Source organism: Hypomesus nipponensis, chromosome 1 (genome assembly GCF_054491055.1).
Source record: "Hypomesus nipponensis isolate SF chromosome 1, ASM5449105v1, whole genome shotgun sequence".
Taxonomy (NCBI): domain Eukaryota; kingdom Metazoa; phylum Chordata; class Actinopteri; order Osmeriformes; family Osmeridae; genus Hypomesus; species Hypomesus nipponensis.
Window position 1 is genome coordinate 6,109,935 of NC_140361.1, and position 20,168 is coordinate 6,130,102.

The 20,168-nt window shown below is 46.8% G+C and overlaps 1 protein-coding gene across 1 annotated transcript in view; it reads left to right on the forward strand.

The window, feature by feature from the left end:
- aff2 (AF4/FMR2 family, member 2) overlaps positions 1–20,168 on the forward strand; it is a 122,256-nt gene that overhangs the window by 61,009 nt on the left and 41,079 nt on the right. Inside the window, exons 4-7 of the mRNA XM_084666948.1 lie at positions 6,607–6,651; positions 11,841–11,927; positions 13,438–13,477; positions 13,747–13,801. Coding sequence (XP_084523074.1) covers positions 6,607–6,651; positions 11,841–11,927; positions 13,438–13,477; positions 13,747–13,801 — 227 coding nt within the window. The remainder of the gene's footprint in view (positions 1–6,606; positions 6,652–11,840; positions 11,928–13,437; positions 13,478–13,746; positions 13,802–20,168) is intronic.

The following is a 20,168-nucleotide window of genomic DNA, read 5'->3' on the forward strand; positions in this document are numbered from 1 at the left end:
TGAGTGGGTGGATGGGAGGGCGGGTGGGTGGATGGGAGGGCGGGTGGGTGGATGGGAGGGCGGGTGGGTGGATGGGAGGGCGGGAGGGAGGGAGGGAGGGAGGGAGGGAGGGAGGGAGGGAGGGAGGGAGGGAGGGAGGGAGGGAGGGAGGGAGGGAGGGAGGGAGGGAGGGAGGGAGGGAGGGAGGGAGGGAGGGAGGGAGGGAGGGAGGGAGGGAGGGAGGGAGCTGGAAAAGGAAAAAAACATGGAGCCCTTCAAGTGGTGTTTTGTAGTGAAATAATGTGTGTGGGTGTGTTGACACCATACGTGCGCGTTTCTACACATACAATATGCACATGCGTGTGTGAATGTGTTGTCGGGTTGGTATTGTGTTGTCACTACCAGTTGCCATTTGTATGACCCGTGACTTAGCCTGACGTTGTCATACTCATAATTCTAGTCAGAATATTATTCTGAGAACTCTCCGTTGGGCTGTGACTATGGGGCGTGTTTCAACCGAACTCGTAAAACAAACGCCTCTTCGCTCAATTGGATAGACCTACAACCAATCAGAGCAACGTAATATGTTGTTAGTTGAAAACAAATTCAACCCAAGCGCTCTTTCGTTGATTATGTTACTGTTGATCATCAGTCCATCATCGTATAAAGCCCACCCTGACAATTTCATTGGTCGGCCCAGCTCCTGGTCCGGACATAGTTTGTCCCCAATACGAGCCCCTGCAGACCCAACTTCCCGACCAAATTTTTTTGTGGGCGGGGCTAAGTTGGGCTGGCAGCCAAGCTACCCGTGACTGCTACCAGGAGGAAAAATACAAGTGTAGGGTAGAGTATGGGGAGTGCCTTCCGGAACCCTTGCCTTCCACAGTGGAAGACAGATGAGAATATAAGCCAGTGTTCTAGCCCAGAGGGCCTTCCATCAGCAGCAGGTGGATAGAAACCTGCTGGTCTAATTGCAGTGGAGAGAGGTTTCCCACCTCCTCTCCAACTAACGGGATCATTAGCCTGTCAAAGGCTTCTTTCTTTCGTTCTCTCTCTCTCTATCTATCTCTCTCTCTCTCTCTCTCTCTCTCTCTCTCTCTCTCTCTCTCTCTCTCTCTCTCTCTTTCTATCTTTCTTTGTCTCTGTCTCTGTCTCTCTGTCTCTTTCTCGCTCTCTCGCTCTCTCTATCGCTCTCTTTCTTTCGCTCTCTCCCTCCTCCAGCTCTTGCTTTGTCATTTTTCTCCCTTCGCTCTCTCTCTCTCTCTCTCTCTCTCTCTCTCTCTCTCTCTCTCTCTCTCTCTCTCTCTCTCTCTATCTCTCTCTCTCTCTCTCTCTCTCTCTCTCTCTCTCTCTCTCTCCCTCCTCTGAGAACATGACAACTTGTCACTGAGACCCTGTGTAAAGGTCAGCTCTGTGAAATGATGGACTGGGATTCTCCTGGGGTGGCTTGTAACTCCCGGCGTTTAACACACACACACACACACACACACACACACAAATCGAGGAGGTACCTACAAGACCTAAAGTCTGTTTATCGGTACAGATGGACACAAACACTACAGTAAATAAATATGCAGTTAATGTGTGTGTGGGGGCGCACGTGCGTGCGCGTGTGTGTGTGAGGAAAAGAGAGATTGCCTGGCTGTAGCTTGGGGCTTCACATGTATCCTGAATGATTAGCTGGCTCAGATTAATAGTGAGTTAAAGTGGGGGAAGATTAGCCTTCACCTCCCTCCCTCCCTCCCTCCCTCCCTCCCTCCCTCCCTCCCTCCCTCCCTCCCTCCCTCCCTCCCTCCCTCCCTCCCTCCCTCCCTCCCTCCCTCCCTCACTCACTCACTCACTCCCTCACTCCCTCACTCCCTCCCTCCCTCCCTCCCTCCCTCCCTCACTCACTCACTCACTCACTCACTCACTCCAACACCTACAGCTTTCTGCCGGAGTGCTGGCACACAAAAGAGTCAGATCCCATCATCTTCTCCCTACTTTTCCTTTCCCCCCTGGCCCTTTTCCCTGGTCTCCCTCACCTCTCCTGCTCTCCTTCCCTCTCTGTCCTTGCCCATTCACACTGTACTCACTGACTCACTCCTGACCCCCCCCCCCCCAAGCCTGTTGCCTCCATCCCCGGCCTCGCTTACAGGCCCTCAGCCTCGCTTTCTCCCGGATGACTAGGACTTACGGCTCACACAAACGACTTGACATTGTAGACAGGCAGGTTCTGAACCAGAAAACGGATACAAGGACAAGAAAACAGGCATTCCAGTCTTCATTTCAGAAGTCCATCCTTTCATCTCGACGTCTTGATATTGTCTTGAGAGTGACATCGGTGCTTTTACAGCAGCTGTATTCCAGTCCTTTTCTGTCACCTGATCGTTTTTCTGTTGTTGTTTTTTTGTTGTTGTTTATGCAGCCGTCCATTGTCAGATGGATAGACGATAGAAGAAGGGGCGCTCTGATAGAGGGATAGAGGGATGAAGGAATGGAGGGAAACCTTCTCCGAGACATTTCTCATCTCTTGTTCAAATCTAGCCATTTGTTCCTGGAACCACTCTTCCACCTTTTAAGCACAATTTCAGCTGTGTGTGTGTGTGTGCGCATGTGTTTGTGTGTGTGTTTTCCTGGCATAGGGGGGGGCCTAATACATCTTATCTGTTGTTGATGCACAGACGCTTTTCTGAACAGCTATTTCAGAGAAAAACGGATTTCTGCCCCAGTAATTGCCTCTGCAATATTCCTCCGGATCCGAGCATCATTCAAAGGAATAAGTCTTCTTTCTCCCTGAAAGCTTTCTGCACTCTTGCAGAACGAGGTGACTGACATTTTTTCCCTCCATCTCTCTCTCTCTCTCTGTCACACTCTCCACTCTCCTTTTTTTCACTCTTTTCATGACTTTCGGTGTCAAGACCCTCCCCCAAAAATTTGAACTCGCCAAGATTAGTGACACCTCCCGGGATCTCAGCTTCACCCAATTAGAAGCTTTGCTTTTTTCATGTCAGTTCATATATATATATATATATATATATATATATATATATATATATATATATATATATACAATGACAGAAAGAGCAAAGAATTGAGAGAAAAGGCAACCCCTTTGGAGGCATCATAGTGAGGACACTAACAGTTTCACTCCAATTAAGACTCTTATCTTGAAGCTCATCTACATAGGCACACTCAGCTTCCCCCTACTGTATAATCCTCCAATTCATCTTCACCTAACAAGTCCAATACCTTTACCATGGATTTCATAGCTGGGAAATCTGAATCTGAGTACTCGAGGACCTGTCAACCCCCCCCCCCCCCCCCCCTCGTTCTCCACACGCCCAATAAGAAACCAGACCTTTTTTACTAGTGTATTGAGGAAATGTCATGGAGGGCAGGGAAAATATCATTGGTATGTCTGTTCAATCACCGGGAGCCAACGGGAGAGTACGTTGAAGAATCCTGCCAGGACACGGAAATAAGATCTTGTGATCTTGTGGTGGTGTCAGAAGGGGGTGGGGGGTATTCCATCAGGCAAAGATGGGTTGTTGTTTTTGTTTTGTTTTTTGGGGGGGGGGGGCAACGTAAAAAAGCTGTTCTAGGGAAGTACAACCTTGTTTACATTCAAATGGAGCCTCTTCTGTAAACCACAAAACACCGTCCAATTCTGGAGAGCTTGTCAAAATGGAAACTCTGTAGAAGGTGCGTGAGGCCTTTAAGGATCTGTGGGACCTGAATGCAAGCGTGTCTGCATGTAAGCACTCACCCCTCTGTAGCTTGTAGCCACGTGTAAACCTGTCTCAAATATATCCTTACCATGACAATACCTATGACAAGCCTATCACAGTTTATGTCCTCTTGAAATGGAAGAAAAAAGAAACTGTACAAAAGACTTCCTTGGTGTGTGTCTCTGTGTGTGGGGTTGTGTATTGGGGTGTGTGTGTGGTTCAGCTTGTGTCATTGTATCTAAAAGAGAGTTCATAAGAGTAGCCGAGAGGTTTGGATGCTTGACTTTGTTTGTGTGTGTGTGCGAGCAAGAGAGAATAAAAAAAAAACGACCTGTGTATGTGTGTGTTCATGTTTTGTACATAATAACACCCCATTGGATGTACCGCACAGAGACAATATTAGAACCAGCAACATCTGATTAGAAGCACGGAACCCTGGCCTGAGCACTTGGTTACTATGGGAACAGGATATTGTGTTGCGGGTGGCGGGGAGCCCACAGGAAGTGAATGTGTGTCTGGGAGGTTGTTTACAGGAGCCCCCACCGACATTCATCTATCATATCCCCTCCTGGGATCTGGGATCAATTAGAAGGCCTGGGCCTGTGCTGTGTGGACTGCGACAGACAGCTCGTCCAACACAAACACGACACACATCCACAAGGGTGTCTGGAGGAGGAGAGCTTTCTATTGTTCCACACTCTGTCGTTGGATGTTTGTCAGACAAAGGCTGTAGATGTGGATGTTGTTCAGGCAGTTAGGCTTTATTGTCATTCTGTCAGTGTGGTGGGGGCGGTTTAATATGTGTGTGTGTGTGTGTGTGTTGACGGGCCAGTGGCGTGGTCTGTGGCTATGGAGAGAATGTTTCCTTTGGAAGGGTGGTGTGTGTGTGTTGAAGGTGGTGTGTGTGTGTTGAAGGTGGTGTGTGCGTGGAGGGTGGTGTGTCTGTGTGTGGAGGGTGGTGTGTGTGTGTGTGTGTGTGGAGGGTGGGCGGGCAGGGGGGGGGGCTGTGCCCATCTGTGGTTCCAGTGGGATACATGGACACACGCCACATCCCTGCTCTGCCACCTCGCCCCCACCAACACCACCATGACCTCACACACACACACACACACACACACACACACGACTGCACAGCCTCTCCCCGAATGGTGTGACCTTTCTACAGGGAGAGGCTGTGCCCGCAGCCTTGCCCTCAGCGACCTGATGGCACCCTGCTGAGACAGCAGGGCACAGGAAGCTGGCTGGGGGGACCGGGGGGCGGGGAGGGGGGGGTGGCTGGAGAGTCCTACCATTGGCTGGCTGGCTGGTGGGATCACGAAGGAGGGGGGGGGGGGGGTCTGGCTGGCTGGGTTGGAGGAGAGACAGGGGAAGCATTCTGCATTACATTAAAGCAGAGCAAAGAGTGGGTAGTCTAGGACAGAGAGAGAAAGTCTGGGGTGAGAGGAAAGGATGGAAGAAGAGAGGAGGAGTGGAGAGAGAGCACAGAGGGAGCAGTATGGGGCGAGGGGAGACGAGAGAGACCAGAGACCAGAGACCAGAGGGGGTATTCTGGGGTGAGAAAGGAGAGCGAGAAGATAGAGGGAGAAGAGAGATTAGTCTGGGGCGAGAGCCGAGGCCGCCAGCCTCCCAGAAGGCTCTGTGGGTGTCATGACATCACATAATCCAGAAGTAGGCGGAGCTAGAACAGAGCAAGAGTCCCAGTAAATTCACTCCACTGTTCAGGTCATTACCAGCCAAATACAACAACTCTTTATGTTAGTGTTTCAGCAATGAGAATTTAAAAAAACAATGCTCAACATCAGATCAACATTAGATCATTTTAAGACTATTTTCTTAAGACGAACCACTTAAAAAAATACATATATACTGTATATATGTATTCAACCAGGCAAGTCATGAAGAAATATGTCTTATTTGGTAGACCTGCAAGTGACAAGTCACTTTAAAGGAATGGGAAAACAATGTAACAATGGAGGATTAATAACAATCTCTCCCGTCAAAAGCATAGGGTTAAAGTAATGACATGTTTGAATTTGTCAGTTGATATTTGAGCATTCAATTCCCTGTCTGTAAATGGTCAGCCACAAAACTGTCTAAACATGCGTGAGGTCAGTGTGGAAACAGATCTGTTTAGAAGATGTGTAGCGAGACGTCACTTGGCCCTAGGAGCTGTTGATTGTTTTATCGGTTCATTCTGTCTCTGGTCATGACATCACCCATGACCTCATACCATCGCCATGGTTACTCAGGAGCTCCACTGGTAATGCCAACCTTGTTACTCCAGTTGGTCCACATTTTGTGTGTGCATGTGTGTGTGTGTATGTGTGTGTGTGTGTGTGAGATGGAAAGATGAGGTATTGTTCTCTCAGATGCAGTGTGAATGTCTAACTTCAACACTGGGACGATTGACCCCTCTCAGGTCTCTGTGTGCGTGTGTGTGAGCTTGTGTGTGTGTGTGCGTGTGTGTGCGTGTGTGTGTGCGTGTGTGCGTGTGTGTGTGTGTGTGTGTGTGGGTGAGTGGCTGCGTTTGTGAGATACAGACAACCTACTGGCTCCATGTTATTACCCAAGACTGTCTTTAGAATGACATCACCCTACAGCAGGACTCTAACGCCATTCAGTATACTGAACTGTCATCTGTGCATGCATGCGTGCTGAAAAGGACACCACTCTCAAAAGGTATCCTTCGACCTTCGAGAAAATCTTGAATATTTAAAGTACATTTTATTATGAACTTCTTTCGATTTTTTCTTTTCTTTTGTCGGCTATCTTCTGTCTGGCTAGAGAAGGTTCCGCTGGAAGAGAGTCCTACCATTACGTCACTGTCTCTCCCCAGGAGTCTCTTGGCTACTGGCCTTTTCTCCTCCTCTATTCTTCCTGTCCTTCTCCTAACAAGGCTCTTTTCTTCCCTCCGCAGGTCAGCCTCTCCACTGACTCGAGCTGTGTGGAGGAGATCCTACGGGTAAGTGAGATTCAACCCCCCCCCCCCCCTCTCTCTCTCTCTCTCTCTCTCTCTCTCTCTCTCTCTCTCTCCCTCTCCCTATCTCTTTCTCTGTAACTCTCTCTCTCACACACACACACACCCTCACATTAACACCCTCTCTCTGTCTCCCTCGATCCTCCAAGCCACCCCTCTCCCCTCCACCCCCCATCTCTCCCTCTGCTCTCTGTCCTTCCTTCCCTCTCTCTCTTGTTCACACTAATTACACCTGGTCATGGCTGGGCTAGTGTTTGCACACAATAGACACTTGCCCTGTCCAGAGAGAGAAGGAGATGGGGGGAGGGAGGGAGGGAGGGAGAGAGAGAGAGAGAGAGAGAGAGAGAGAGAGAAAGAGAAAGAGAGAGAGAGAGAGAGAGAGAGAGAGAGAGAGAGAGGGAGGGAGGAAGGGAGGGAGTGTAAAGAGGAGAGAGTGGAGCCTCTGTGAACACACATAATAAAGAGGTTCTTTGTGCTTCAGTGCAAATGTGAGCAGAGACATGGTGAGCAGAGAGGAGGTGATGCTAGGCTACACCCGCTCTGCTGCTGGGGCCACAAGTCATTTGACCTTCTCTAAAGGTTTAAGAGTCTGTCTCTCTCTTTCTCTCCCTTGCTCTCTCTCTGTTTGTCTCTCTCTTTATCACCTTCTTTCTCCTCTGCGACGTTTAAGAAATCAATTCTGTGCTTAACTGCCCGTGTGAACCTTGTATGTGCAGCCACTGGTGTGCTGAGGATTAACGGGAAACAGGGACATCCTGGGACTCAGGCTTCCTAGTTGTAAACACGTATTTGAACAGTGAACTCTGACCTCTGTAGCAGGCCCTGATTGGCTGTGTTTGTTTGGAGTTATGAGCGAATGAGGAATGGCAGGTGGACCCGAACAGCGGGGACAACCAGCCCTGTAAGACAGCCGCACGACAAGGTTGTGACAGCCGTGTGACACACGGGGGGTAGGTGTAGTTTGTGTGTGGCCGAGACGGCTTGTTCACGACCTGCCCCTGCCACCGACGCGGTTGCCTAGGTGACGAACAACTCCTGTCCCGGGTGCCTGGGAACCTCTCCATCACCGTAGAGAACGACGTAGAGGACGTCACGGCAACCGCCGCTGAGCGATGTGGGCCTGTCACATGTAGGAAACCCTCCGGGTGATGATGTCATAGAGCTGTTGCCTGGCAACGGACACTATGGCCACCAGGCGTGTTTTGAGTTATGATTGCAGGGTGAGGGAGAGGGGACACACAGACATGCATTTAGGTGCGTACACGCACACACACACACACACACACACACACATACACACACATACACGCGCAGACATACACGCGCGCAGTCACACACAGAAACAGAAATCCATGGTGGCACAGAGACATTCTCTGTCACACACCCAGCAGTGTCTTATTGTCGTGACTCAGGAGCCTCTCAGAGTAGAAGACATGTACCCTGGGAGATTTCACAGCCTCACCTCAACCACCTTTCAACCGATCCCTGTGTGTGTGTGTGTGATTGTGTGTGTGAATTGTGGCCAGAATTCCTGCAACAACCCAGTAACAAGCCTCAGATCCACCCCTCTCTCTTTCTTTAGCTCTGTCTCGCTCTCTCAGCAAATAGGTTTGAAGTATGACTCGAAAGGAAGACCTTTAGAGAAGAGTGTCGGAGGTGAAGTGCTCCTCTCTCCCTCTCCTATCCCTCCCTCCCTTTCCAATGCCCCTCACAGCTGAGATAATGGTGTTGACCACCAGGGTCCAATCATCATGCCAGATCTTAAAAGCCAGTCCATTTTAAGTGCACCTCTTCAAGACGATCTCTCTGTGTTCCTGGGCATTCCTCTGTGTATATATACTGTATAAATACATACAAAAGATATATCTATACTAAATTATGTTTCTGTAAATATAAATATCCACCTATATCTTTTTAAATATCTACCTGCCTTTGTTATTATTATTTTAATTTAATCTGGCATTTGAACTTTTAATTAATGATAATTAATGTTATTAATGATAATTAATGTTATCTAGAACCAAAACTTTCTGATCAGAGTTAGAAGTGCACAGACAGAACAGTGAAGGCTGCACACATACTGCGAAAATAATGTCAAAGCTGATGAACGTGTACAGTTATCAATGATTAAACAGAAAGTCATCTCTTTAAGAAATGTGACATTTGTGTGAAATATTCAACGCATCACCACATTGTCATAGAGAAAAGGGCACACAGATGGTGTGCTCATACAGTAAAAAGAGAAAACAAAAAATGCAAAACTGCTCCACTACCTGTGGTGTGTGTATGTGTGAGTGAGTGTGTGCGTGTGTGTGTGTGTGTGTGAGGTAAGTTATAAATTGCGGGCTGCTAGTCTCCTTTGCGGCGTCTGATGAGCAGAGAAGCGGTAGATTCATTACAGCTGGCAGTAGCTTTCTCCTCCCTCCAGCCCAACACAGGCCTGTAGAGGAGGGGATTCTTCATCCAGAACATTACCACAGAGGTGGCACTATCAGCCGCCTGGCACCTCATCAGTCTGCAGCGTCCCTGGCATGCTCTCCACAGACCACACACACACACACACACACAGTACAAACACAAACTGAAGCAGGTATGCACATACAGAGACACACACATGCAGGTACCACACAAGGGCATTCTCGGAGATTGCTCAGTGTGTTCCTGCGCGGAATGTTGGAGAACGTCGAGAGGACTTGGAATGAGTGCATTGTGATAGACAGATGTGGACCATATGTATTTCGCCTTCCTTCCATCGCCCATTTCTCCCCTTTATCTCTCTCTCTCTCTCTCTCTCTCTCTCTCTCTCTCTCTCTCTCTCTCTCTCTCTCTCTCTCTCTCTCTCTCTTTCTGTCTCTGTCTCTGTCTCTGTCTCTCTCTGTCTCTCTCTCTCTCTCTCTCTCTCTCTCTCTGTCTCTCTCTCTCTGTGTCTCTCTCTCTCTGTGTGTGTCTGTCCGTCTGACAGAGAGCAGAGCACAGGGGCCTTTGTGATGTCTTTGTCTGGGCTGTGATAGGCTGCTGATGTGTGACAGCGAGTGGCACGCTGAGACCAGTGCTCACACTCAGGCCGGAGCCTTTTATCTCAACACAGTGCCCTCACAGAGCTTCACAGGGAGATTGATAGGTCATCCCTTCTCACAATAAAAGCCCCATTCGGACGGGGGCCTAACCCGGTGTCCCTTTCAGAATAAAAGGCCCCATCCGAGGACGTTATGTAAAGATTTGGCTTTGTTAAGATAACAAAACACTGTAATAGATAGGGATGTATATCCGTGATAATGCTTATTGAATGATAACATTTCATTTATATACACTGAAACCCAGAATCTCACGCCTGAACTGAGACTCTGTCGTCATTGTAGTTGGAGACTAAACAGTCTCAGAGCCAGGTCCAGCTTGTTTGCGCTGGGACTGTTTGGCTTGGCGCTGTGGCTATGTTACTTTTAATAAATGTGATTAGTGATGGAAAGCCCTGGAGGGTACAGGCTGGCCCTATACTACATACCCCGAAACATGAATGAACCCTGTGTTTATGTGTGTGTGTGTGTGTGTGTGTTTGCATGTGTGTGAGTTTGTCTGTGTCCTGTATCGTAATCCAATAACAATGCTGTTCTTGAAGGAAAATTTGGTTTAATGCAGCCTCAAAGTATTTGTTAATATGGTCATGTGGTTAGGCAATAATGTTGCTGTTAACTCTCTCTTAACCACCGCAAAACCAATTACTTTTCTTTCTTTCTTTTGTAACTTTTTCCTGTTCCACAAGTTTTTTTTCCAACAGCAAGACATTCAAAGTCTTGCTTTTCGTATTTTTGTGGGCAGTGTCCTTCAACCCAATTTCAAGCTGTGGTACTGGAGCTACTCACTCATGCGTTGACTCCTGGTCATTGCTCTGAACAGGATGTGGACTTAGTTTGGGTCCTCTTCCAAAATTTGTTTGTTTTTTCTCTGTGCGATCATTTGGTACAGTAATCTGCTTCTTTTAATGATCACATCCCCTCATCCACTGATAAGAATATGGTGTAGTATGCACTGCAGGAAGGGCATTCAAGTATTCTGCTCACTTTAATCATTCAAGATTGGAAGTATTAAAAGCAGATTAATTTCCAGGATGTATTGTTTTCTTATCATGATTAAATCTGATTAAGTTTGTTTTTGGATGTGTTGCATAAAGTCTCCATTTTCCAATTGGTGGCAGGCTATGGCTTTTTGAAAAGAATCCCTTCATGCAGATAGCATACAGGACATGAAAGTGAGAATTTGCCATGTGAGCGGTGCATGTGTACTGTAGAGAGGTTGAGTGGAGTGTAATGAATAAAGTAGGAATGTGCTTTTGTGTGTGTGGGTGCGTGTGTGCGTGTGTGTGTGTGACAGCGGGGTAAGACAAGGTCTTGGACATTAGGAGGTGTTTCACTGGAGGAATACACTCAATCACTGTCCTTCTCTTAACTTCTCACTCTTATGTCTCTCTCTCTCTCTCTCTCTCTCTCTCTCTCTCTCTCTCTCTCTCTCTCTCTCTCTCTCTCTCTCTCTCTCTCTCTCTCTCTCTCTCACACACACAGGACAGGTTAGGACACAGTCAGACTACAGGAGTTCTACAGGAGGTTAAGGAGCCTATTACCACTCCTGCTTTTATCTCTGTCATTAATATGCATGAGTTCCTCGTCGTCCATGAGAGCACTCTGTAATTACACAAGACTCCGGCATCTCTCTCTCTCTCTTTCTCTCTCTCTCTCTCTCTCTCTCTCTCTCTCTCTCTCTCTCTCTCTTTTCAATCTCTTTCTCCCCCCTGCTTCCCTTATTTTTCTCTATTTTGTCTTTCTTTCCTTTTCCTCATTCTTTCCATCCTGTAGAGCATAACCATGCTATTCACATTGGATGCATGGAAATGTAGATGGCCTGTTTTATTAGTTATATCTCACATTGACAGTGATTTGATCACAATAAAAAAACTGTTATGTTCTTGTCAAGTTGACCTATTTAGGAATTGGGTCTGAGTAGATCCAGATCATCGAGATCAGGCTGAGCAAACAGGTTTGGACAGTGTTTGACTCTTGATCACCTGAGAAGAGAGAGAGAGAGAGGCTAGTGTAGTGTGGTGTGTGACGTGCCTGTGTGTCTGACTGCTTCCAGAAGTGTTTGTTTCTAACGCTGTCCATGTCTCGCCCCCATGTCCACAGGAGATGACCCACTCCTGGCCTCCTCCGCTCACCGCCATCAACACGCCTGGCAAAGCCGAGCTCACCAAGTTCCCCATACCCTCCAAGGTTAGTACACACTAGTGCATTTGTTTCCCATCCAATTTTCCAGGTTTGAACGAGGACAATATGATACAGACTAGGTCACTAAGCCCCTCCAGGCTTCGTGCACACCGGAACAGTTCCCTTTTCTTTCCACTGTTTGTACTCACTGGTGTATAATAGTTTCCTATCACCTACCAGATAGCCTCCAAGGTGGAGAAGTATAGTGTATTTTTGGGTCGAGGAACAGAATAAGTCTCTGCCCGATGAAGAACCACTTATTTCGGAGCACACGTAAGAACAAATTCATTAGTGTCTCTGCCACTTTCAAAAGAAATAGCGTGTCCGTTGTCATTGTTCCCTCGGACCATCATGAGGAATCCTCTCAGAACAGTGATGGCAAAATGACAAACCGTGTACCTATCTATCAGCCTGTGAGCACGCCGAGGCTGTGTCTCTGAGTGATGCTTTGCAGTGTGTTTACTACCAGCTGTCCAGAGGGTCGTTTCCGACTTTCTCTTAGTTACTCTGTATCGTGATTGGTCTGTCAGCAGGGAGGGGAAATACGGCCCATAAAAGGGCGTGCTAGATTGGACCCTAGCCTGCCATCGTCGTGATGACTTGTCAGTCTACGTCGCGTTAAAAGACTGCCTTGGTCTGCAGAGACACACAAACACATTTAAAAAATAAGCGCAAGCCCACACACAAACACACAGTACACACACCAGACACACACTAGACACACACTGTTTCTGCTGAGTTTTTAAGGAGAGACTTTGTCAGCTGTCCTCAGCTCTCTTGGAAGAGATGGTGATTCAGGCTATATAATCCACTGTCCTTCAGCGCTCGCCCTCTCTCTCTCTTGCTCTCGCTCTCTCGCTCTCTCTTTTCGCACACCCTCCCCCCTCCTTCATTCCCCTGTGACACCTCATTCCCCAGCTCAAGCCCTGTTCCTTGGTTTTTAATGGGACCTGGTGAGAATCTCCTCGCTCGACCTCAACGACATTTCCTAATATTACACCGTGCCCATAAATCCCCCTTTTAATGAGGCCAGTCCTTTAACTGATGCCTTCTACTCAGCCCACTGTTTAGAGCTAGCTGATTGGCTCGCTCTGTCTAATTGTATTACTCTAAAATCAATTAAGAGTGTCGGCTGGAGGGGCTTCCTGTCCGTGCTGTTTCCTGACGAGCCACCTCAACGTAGAGGCTAATGGATCTGATGTCTGATTGTTTTCTAACCTCTCTCTCTTTCTCTCTCTCTCTCTCTCTCTCTCTCTCTCTCTCTCTCTCTCTCTCTCTCTCTCTCTCTCTCTCTCTCTCTTCCTTCCCTCTCTCTCCCTTTCTATCTATCAATTATTTTTTCCCTTTTTTTTGCTCTCTGTCTCTCAATCTCTCTTTCTCTATCTCTCACCCTGTCGGCTCTAACCATCCCCCCCTTTCTATCTTCCTTTCTCTGTCTGTCTGGCTCTATTTTCACTATAACCCTATTTCCAATTATATCATCTTCTCCCCCCCGCCCCCCTTTCTCTCTCTGCAGGAGTCACAGCATTTACCCTCAGGATATGGTGGGGGACAGAGTAAGTCTAACTAACATTTCTGTCGCTAAACACACACCCACTCACACACATTCCATATTCATCCGTCAGCTGAAATGTTGATAATAAGACTTAAGCTAATTACCTTCCACATAATACTGAAACAGTGTTCCATTTAGACAGCCACAGTACACCGGGTGACATATTGCAACCCCAAAAAAAGGAAAAACAAAATTGATAACGAGTTGGCTCTCTGTCAGGGTTTTAATCAAAAGCAGCTCTCTGACATTTAAATGGAAATTCTTTTACAGAACGTTGCAATGTTCCCGGTAACAAGCCGGCGACCAAGTCCGTGCCACAAAAGTCGTGAGTATTCATTTGATTAATTATTTGAGGAGCCCTCAGGGGGGAGATACAACCATGGTTTCATATTTGTTCCCGGGCAGAACACGTCCCTCAGGGTACAGAAACACACACACACATCTGTGAAGACACACAAACTCTTATACACATAAATACTCTTCCACACACACACACCCTTGGCCACACACACCAACACACACACAGGCTACCCAGTGGTGAATCACACAGGCTGGTGAACACACGCACACACACACACACACACACACACACCCTCGCTCCCTGGCTGGTGCGTTCCCAGCTGAGGAGAGCAGTGTTCACAGACAAACACAGCCGCTGACGTTCTCCTCTCTGTTAACCCTCGCCGTCCTGCTCTGCCCTCTCCTGACCCACATTCAACCCAGCAAACACAACACTGGGCACTTTCGTTTTACGATCGGAATATCACTTTGGCATGCAACAACTTTTTTTATGGTTCATTGGGGATTAATGGGTTAAAGAGGAGAAATAGATAATTGTTTATTGGAGGTTGGTTGATGAAGTGTTGACAACATGGGAGAATCCAGTGTTCTAGCATCCTGGCCCAAAACAACATTTCCATTTAATTTAGTCCAACAGCAATGATAACCTTTAAAAGTGGTTGCGACACAAAAAGAAGACGAAAGTACACAACAGCAAGGCTGTCGAACACTTGAGTCATTTCCAGCTTCGAATGTCAAGAAAAAAAGTGTATTTGTGTATTGAGGACCTTTAGATGCTCTTTACTCTCTCTCTTTCTCTCTCTCTCTCTCTCTCTCTCTCTCTCTCTGTCTCTCTCTCTCTCTCTCTCTCTGCTGGTATTGTGTCCTCCTAAATGTTGCACAGTGGGATCTTCTCCTCCACCAGGACACAAGACTCTGTCTTTGTTTCAGTTGCTGGACTACAGCCCTGAATGATTTAACCAGTCAGAATGTTTTGGTGCTGGTGAGCCCCTGGGCACAAGTGTTGCTGTCAATACAAGCTTTGTCTTTGAGAGAGAGGAGCCCATTGACCCCATGTCAACACCCTGTCTCCTCCTCTCTTCTCGTCTTCGCCAATTCCTTTTCCTTTCGTGTTTCCTTCTTTTCTTAAAAAGGAGAAACCTTTTTAAGAAAACCTTTTTTTTTCTTCGTTATCTTTTGTTTGCTTCCACTCCTCTTTTTTTCCTCCTCCCCTCTCTTCTGTCATCTTTTGTTCTCTTTAATGCTTTGTTGTCCTTGCCTGTCTTCATCTTCCTCCCCTCTCCTTAGTCCTCCTCTCTTTTCCCTACTCCTCCCCTACGCAGAACGCCCAAAACGTCAAAGTCAGCAACAACCAGTGGCTGCGATGGCCCTCAACATTAAACCCCTCAGTCACCTCGTAGTGGGACCTGTGCCGTGTTAAAGTGTCCCTTGTAGCTTTTATTGCTTCGTAAAAAACATCTCCATCCTCTCCGCACTGCCTGCTCTGGCTCACCCCGCCATGCACTGGAGGGTTTTATACTAGGCCCAATGAGTCTGAATGCAGATGCGTCCTCAGATAAAGAGGATGAGACAAGAAGGGTCTATGAATAATGGATAGGAACGTCCAAAAGAAAACAAGGGCGTCGAAGAAGTGCTGCAGGAAAGGCGGACTAGACAGCATGTCTAGGAAAACTTTGAGGGGAAATTAGGGGACACCGGTATGGATATAAAATATGGAGGTCATGTACCACGATGGATGGAAGCAAGGATGGATGGATGGATGGATATATACGGATGGATGGATGACTCATTGCCTGTAACTGTATGACTGTATGTCAACTCACCTGACCCCTCACAGTCTCTCTAGGGAGGAGACAGACCAAAAGAGGGGAGAGAGGGAGAGACTCTTATGATGTCAGAAGAATCGTCTCGTAGGCAGATGGGAATGATGAGCAGTGAGATGAGGGTTTCGGCAGGGCTGGGTTAGGGTTAGGGGGTTAGGGTTAGGGGGTTAGGGTTAGGGGGTTAGGGTTAGGGTTAGGTGTCCTAGGGTTAGGGTTAGGGTTAGGTGTCCTAGGGTTAGGGTTAGGGTTAGGTGTCCTAGATGGCAGATTCACAGACCGTGGGTTAGGGTTAGGGTTAGGGTTAGGTGTCCTAGGGTTAGGGTTAGGGTTAGGGTTAGGTGTCCTAGATGGCAGATTCACAGACCGTGAGTCATCGCTGAAGTAGCAGGCCACGCCCCCCACAGCCATGGAGTTATGGTCCCGCTTACAGTCATTAAACATCCAGGACCTCTGCACTCATCAGCTCATGATGCTCCTGCATGCTTCATACAGTATTGTTTCTGTGTTTATGTGCGTGTATAAATGTGTGTGTGTATTTGATGGGGTGGTAGTTAGGAGAGGGAATAGAGGCGGCGTTTCAAAATATGTGTTCATCCCATGTGACAATAATGTCTTACCCACATGAGGATTATTATGTAAAACCACAGACACACACACACACGCACACACCAGGGAGTGATGCAGGTAGTGTTGACGTAGACAGACTTCTTTCAGCTCACTGACTCAGTGGACAAGCTCTCCCCTGACATATTTGGAACACACCAGCCATCTCAACGCTAGATAGGCACACACACACACACACACAGCTTCTTCACACACACACACACACCCACAAACACACACACATACATAAGAGCACCCATCTGTCAGAGTGGATTTCCATGTTTCTGCATTAGATTGACATGGTCACACACAGATGGATGGGACTTTCAATTAAGAACGATCTCACTGCATCTGGAACCCTCTAGTCATCAGTCTAAGGAAGAGAGGAGAGGGACATGGATGGAGATGTTCTCTTCCTTGGCTCAGCGGAGGAGAGAGTTCTAAAGGATGTTGCTTGCAGGACAGAAAGTGGATGAAACTAGAATCTGACACGTGTCTTCATTGTCTTCACGACATTAACATCTTCTGCATTGTGATTGCCATCTTCTTCATCTTTGTAATTATGAAAAGGGCATTCCATATTTCCTCCAATAGCCCCCCCCCCACACACACACACACCTGAATGGGCCTTACTTCGTATTTTATATCATTCCTTGAACAGTGCCATCTTTGGCAGCTTTCAGAGTTGGAATGTGTGTAGGTGTCACTGTGTGTGTGTCTGTGTGTGTTAAAAGGGTTGACACTTCCTGGTTCCTCTCATGTCTAGAGACTTCTGTGCTGCACCACCTCTTACACACAGCAAGTGTGTGTGTGCGTGCGCGTTTGTGTGTGTGTGTGTGTGTGTGTGTGTGTGTGAGGGCTGCCGGAGGGCAGGATGGGGTAGGTAGTGAGAGTTGTCTTCCATTGTGAAGCTGTCAGCCCACCCAGCTAACAGAGCTACTACGAAGGGCTAAGTTTAACACAAACTGCCTCCGCTGTCACTTGAAACCCACAACGAGAAGGTTGGGGGTTACATTGAAATGCCAATCTGGCAACCCTGTCTGACACCACTCTCCTTAAAAAAAGAACCACATAAGCCACATAATAATAGTAGTGATGCTGTTAAGAGGAAAGTAGCAGGGGTGGGTCATAGGGAAGGACAGGGTTCAGTGTATTTCAGTGATGTCGACACTGGACAGTGAAAAAAACACAACGACGGCGCCAGAATTGTTGAATCCAAACAGCGGCTTTCGGGTGAAAATTGTCGGCTTCACACCACGTCTCAGCCAAACAGTCAATTTCCCAGAGCAGTCGACAGTGGCATTATCACTTGCCTGCCTCATATTATATCTCAACGACTCCGTTGTTGTCGATGCCCTTCACATTATTCAATTTGATATAGCACCAAGGCAAAGAACGTGCTATTAAGAAATGACACATTGGCAGCTTACCACAGTTCCTCGGTGGTGGAAATAAGAGTTAATTTTGTGTCGAGGGACCACGTCAACACTGGACACGGCTGTGATTATACCACAGCGTTTGCTCATGATTGTGTTGGGAGTCTTGACAACCGGTGTTTACTGTAGGCCCCACAGAACACTTTTACTTCAAGGCACATTTAACATGTCACTTTATCACATCAGCTTCTCATTTGAATTGTGTAATGTTGATGGGTCAAAGTATGAGGGAATTGTGTTTATTTCGATTGGGTTTATTTACACCGACTACAGCCAAATAAAGCATGTGTAATCAGACTCGTTACGTTTTTTACAAGATGTGGAGGAGATTACCAACCCCAGAAGCTGAGTAGTAGGAGTAATATGGTTAAGGGGATCTGTAGGCCTTTAGGGGTATACTGGAGGTAAAGCTTATCTTTATCTCTGCCAGTCTTTTCTGCTTCTCTCCGCCCCCCCGCCATCTCTCTCTCTCTCTCTCTCTCTCTCTCTCTCTCTCTCTCTCCCTTCCTCACTCCTCCGTCTTCTCTCTTTATGTTTTTCTCAGTGTCTCTGTCTCTCTTTTACTCCCTCTTTATCTTTGAACTGTGGTTTGGGAGCTTCTTCATTTTGTCCTTTTTAATCACCGAACCATCAGACAGAGTAAAGCCGCGCTCTGGCACATTCCTCTCTTAATAAAAACAAGTGTATTTGTGTGCCGTGGTATTGGGCAACACATACACAGGCACTGCCAGCCTCTTAATCGTAACTAAGCCTTGCAACTCGTTCACAGCTGGAACGAATCGAATTGATTGGTATTCCGGAAAACTTTCTATTAATTAAATGCAAATATAATGAGTGGATTCAGGATAGAGGAGGAGGCACTTTGTGTTATGTTTATCCCTTTTTTACCTCACTTTTCATTATTAGTCCTGATGGTTCGATGACGATAAACGTTGCAAAGCATATTTTTTCTCTTGGCTTGATTGGCGCTGCCTGTAATCCTATGAATCATCAACCTGTGATTCCCCCAGCTATATGGAGGTTCTCGGATACCCTGTGAGTGAAGGGGAAAAAATGGCTATGTCTGCCAACGTGTGAAAACTTAAGTATCACATTCAGCAGATGCCAAGCCAGGAGGAAATCAGAGATTTCAAATGTGACTCAAAAGATTAGCCTGTCTATTAAAGAGAGAGGGAGAGTATATGTGTGTGTGTGTGTGTGTATGTGTGTGTGTGTGTGTGTGTGAGTGACTGTGTGCATGTTTGTGAGAGAAAGAGAGATGTGTTTAGGTGTGTGTTTAGGTTCAATTTAAGAATAATATGCAATTTCTTCATTTAACCCCTCGCTGTCCTCTTGTGGTTTCAAGGCTGGTTTTGCAGAGTGATAAACACTTTCCTAATTAGGCTTTTAAAAACACGCACACTGACATAGGCCAGATGTACATGTATGAGCTGCTTGGGAAGGTATGTCTAATAAAGTTGTGTGTTTTTGAATGATCGGGGCGAATATTTGAGGTTTGCAGACAGATACAGCCACACACACACACTGTTAACCTGGGGCTAATTATTTGTCTGAAGCCTCATTGAGACCAGACGTAGCACTGGTTGAACCAGATGTTAAGTTAAACATGCGTCTGGTAAATCATTTACAGGACTTGCAGAACTTCTTTAAGAGAGTATCTATTTTATACACGTCTTTTGTGGTGCCGTAAAATGTGGAAGTATAGCCATGCTTCATCTGTGATACCCAGAGGCACAGGGATGGGTTTTTTAGCAGCTGGCTCTCTTCTTACAGGTGAATTTATTGGAACCTCTATTCTCTATTGATTTCTCTACGATTAAAGAGTGCTTTATTCCTCACTGTCTGAAGAGGAGGGTTAAGTGAGGCAGGAGAGAGGAGAGCAACAAACAGCTGACCGTTGACATACAAAAACACACACATTCACTGTTCAGACATACACAAGGACTAAGCACCGGTTAGTCATCAATTCCTTTGCAACCCCCCCCCCCCCCCCCACACACACACACACACACACAGGGGGGATACACACACAAGTGTACTTACTGTACACTGTACTAACTGTAAGTCGCTCTGGATAAGAGCGTCTGTTAAATGACTAAATGTAAATGTGTGCGGTGCGTGCTGCTCCCTCTTCCACATGCACACATCTGTAAGGTATTATTGTGGTAATGACTGGTAGTTTTGTACAAAGTTCTGACCAATCTTCTGATGCTGCACAACAAGTTAGGTCATAACCAGGTCCAGCTTTCAACACAGCTCTCTCTCTCCCCCTCTCTCTCTCTCTCTCTCTCTCTCTCTCTCTCTCTTCTCTTTCTCTCCCACAAAAAAGCTTTGAAAAAAAGGTTTGTAAAGGTTTTAAAAAGTTTTGGAAAAGAATGTTTCTAAAGGTTTGAAAAATATTTTCCCAAAAAACGCTTTGAAAATATTTTTGAAAGGTTTTCAAACCTTTAGGTTAAAAAGGCAAATATATATTATTATTTTTTTAGTTTCTAAAGGTTTTTTTAATGTTTACAAAAAACAATTCTAAAGG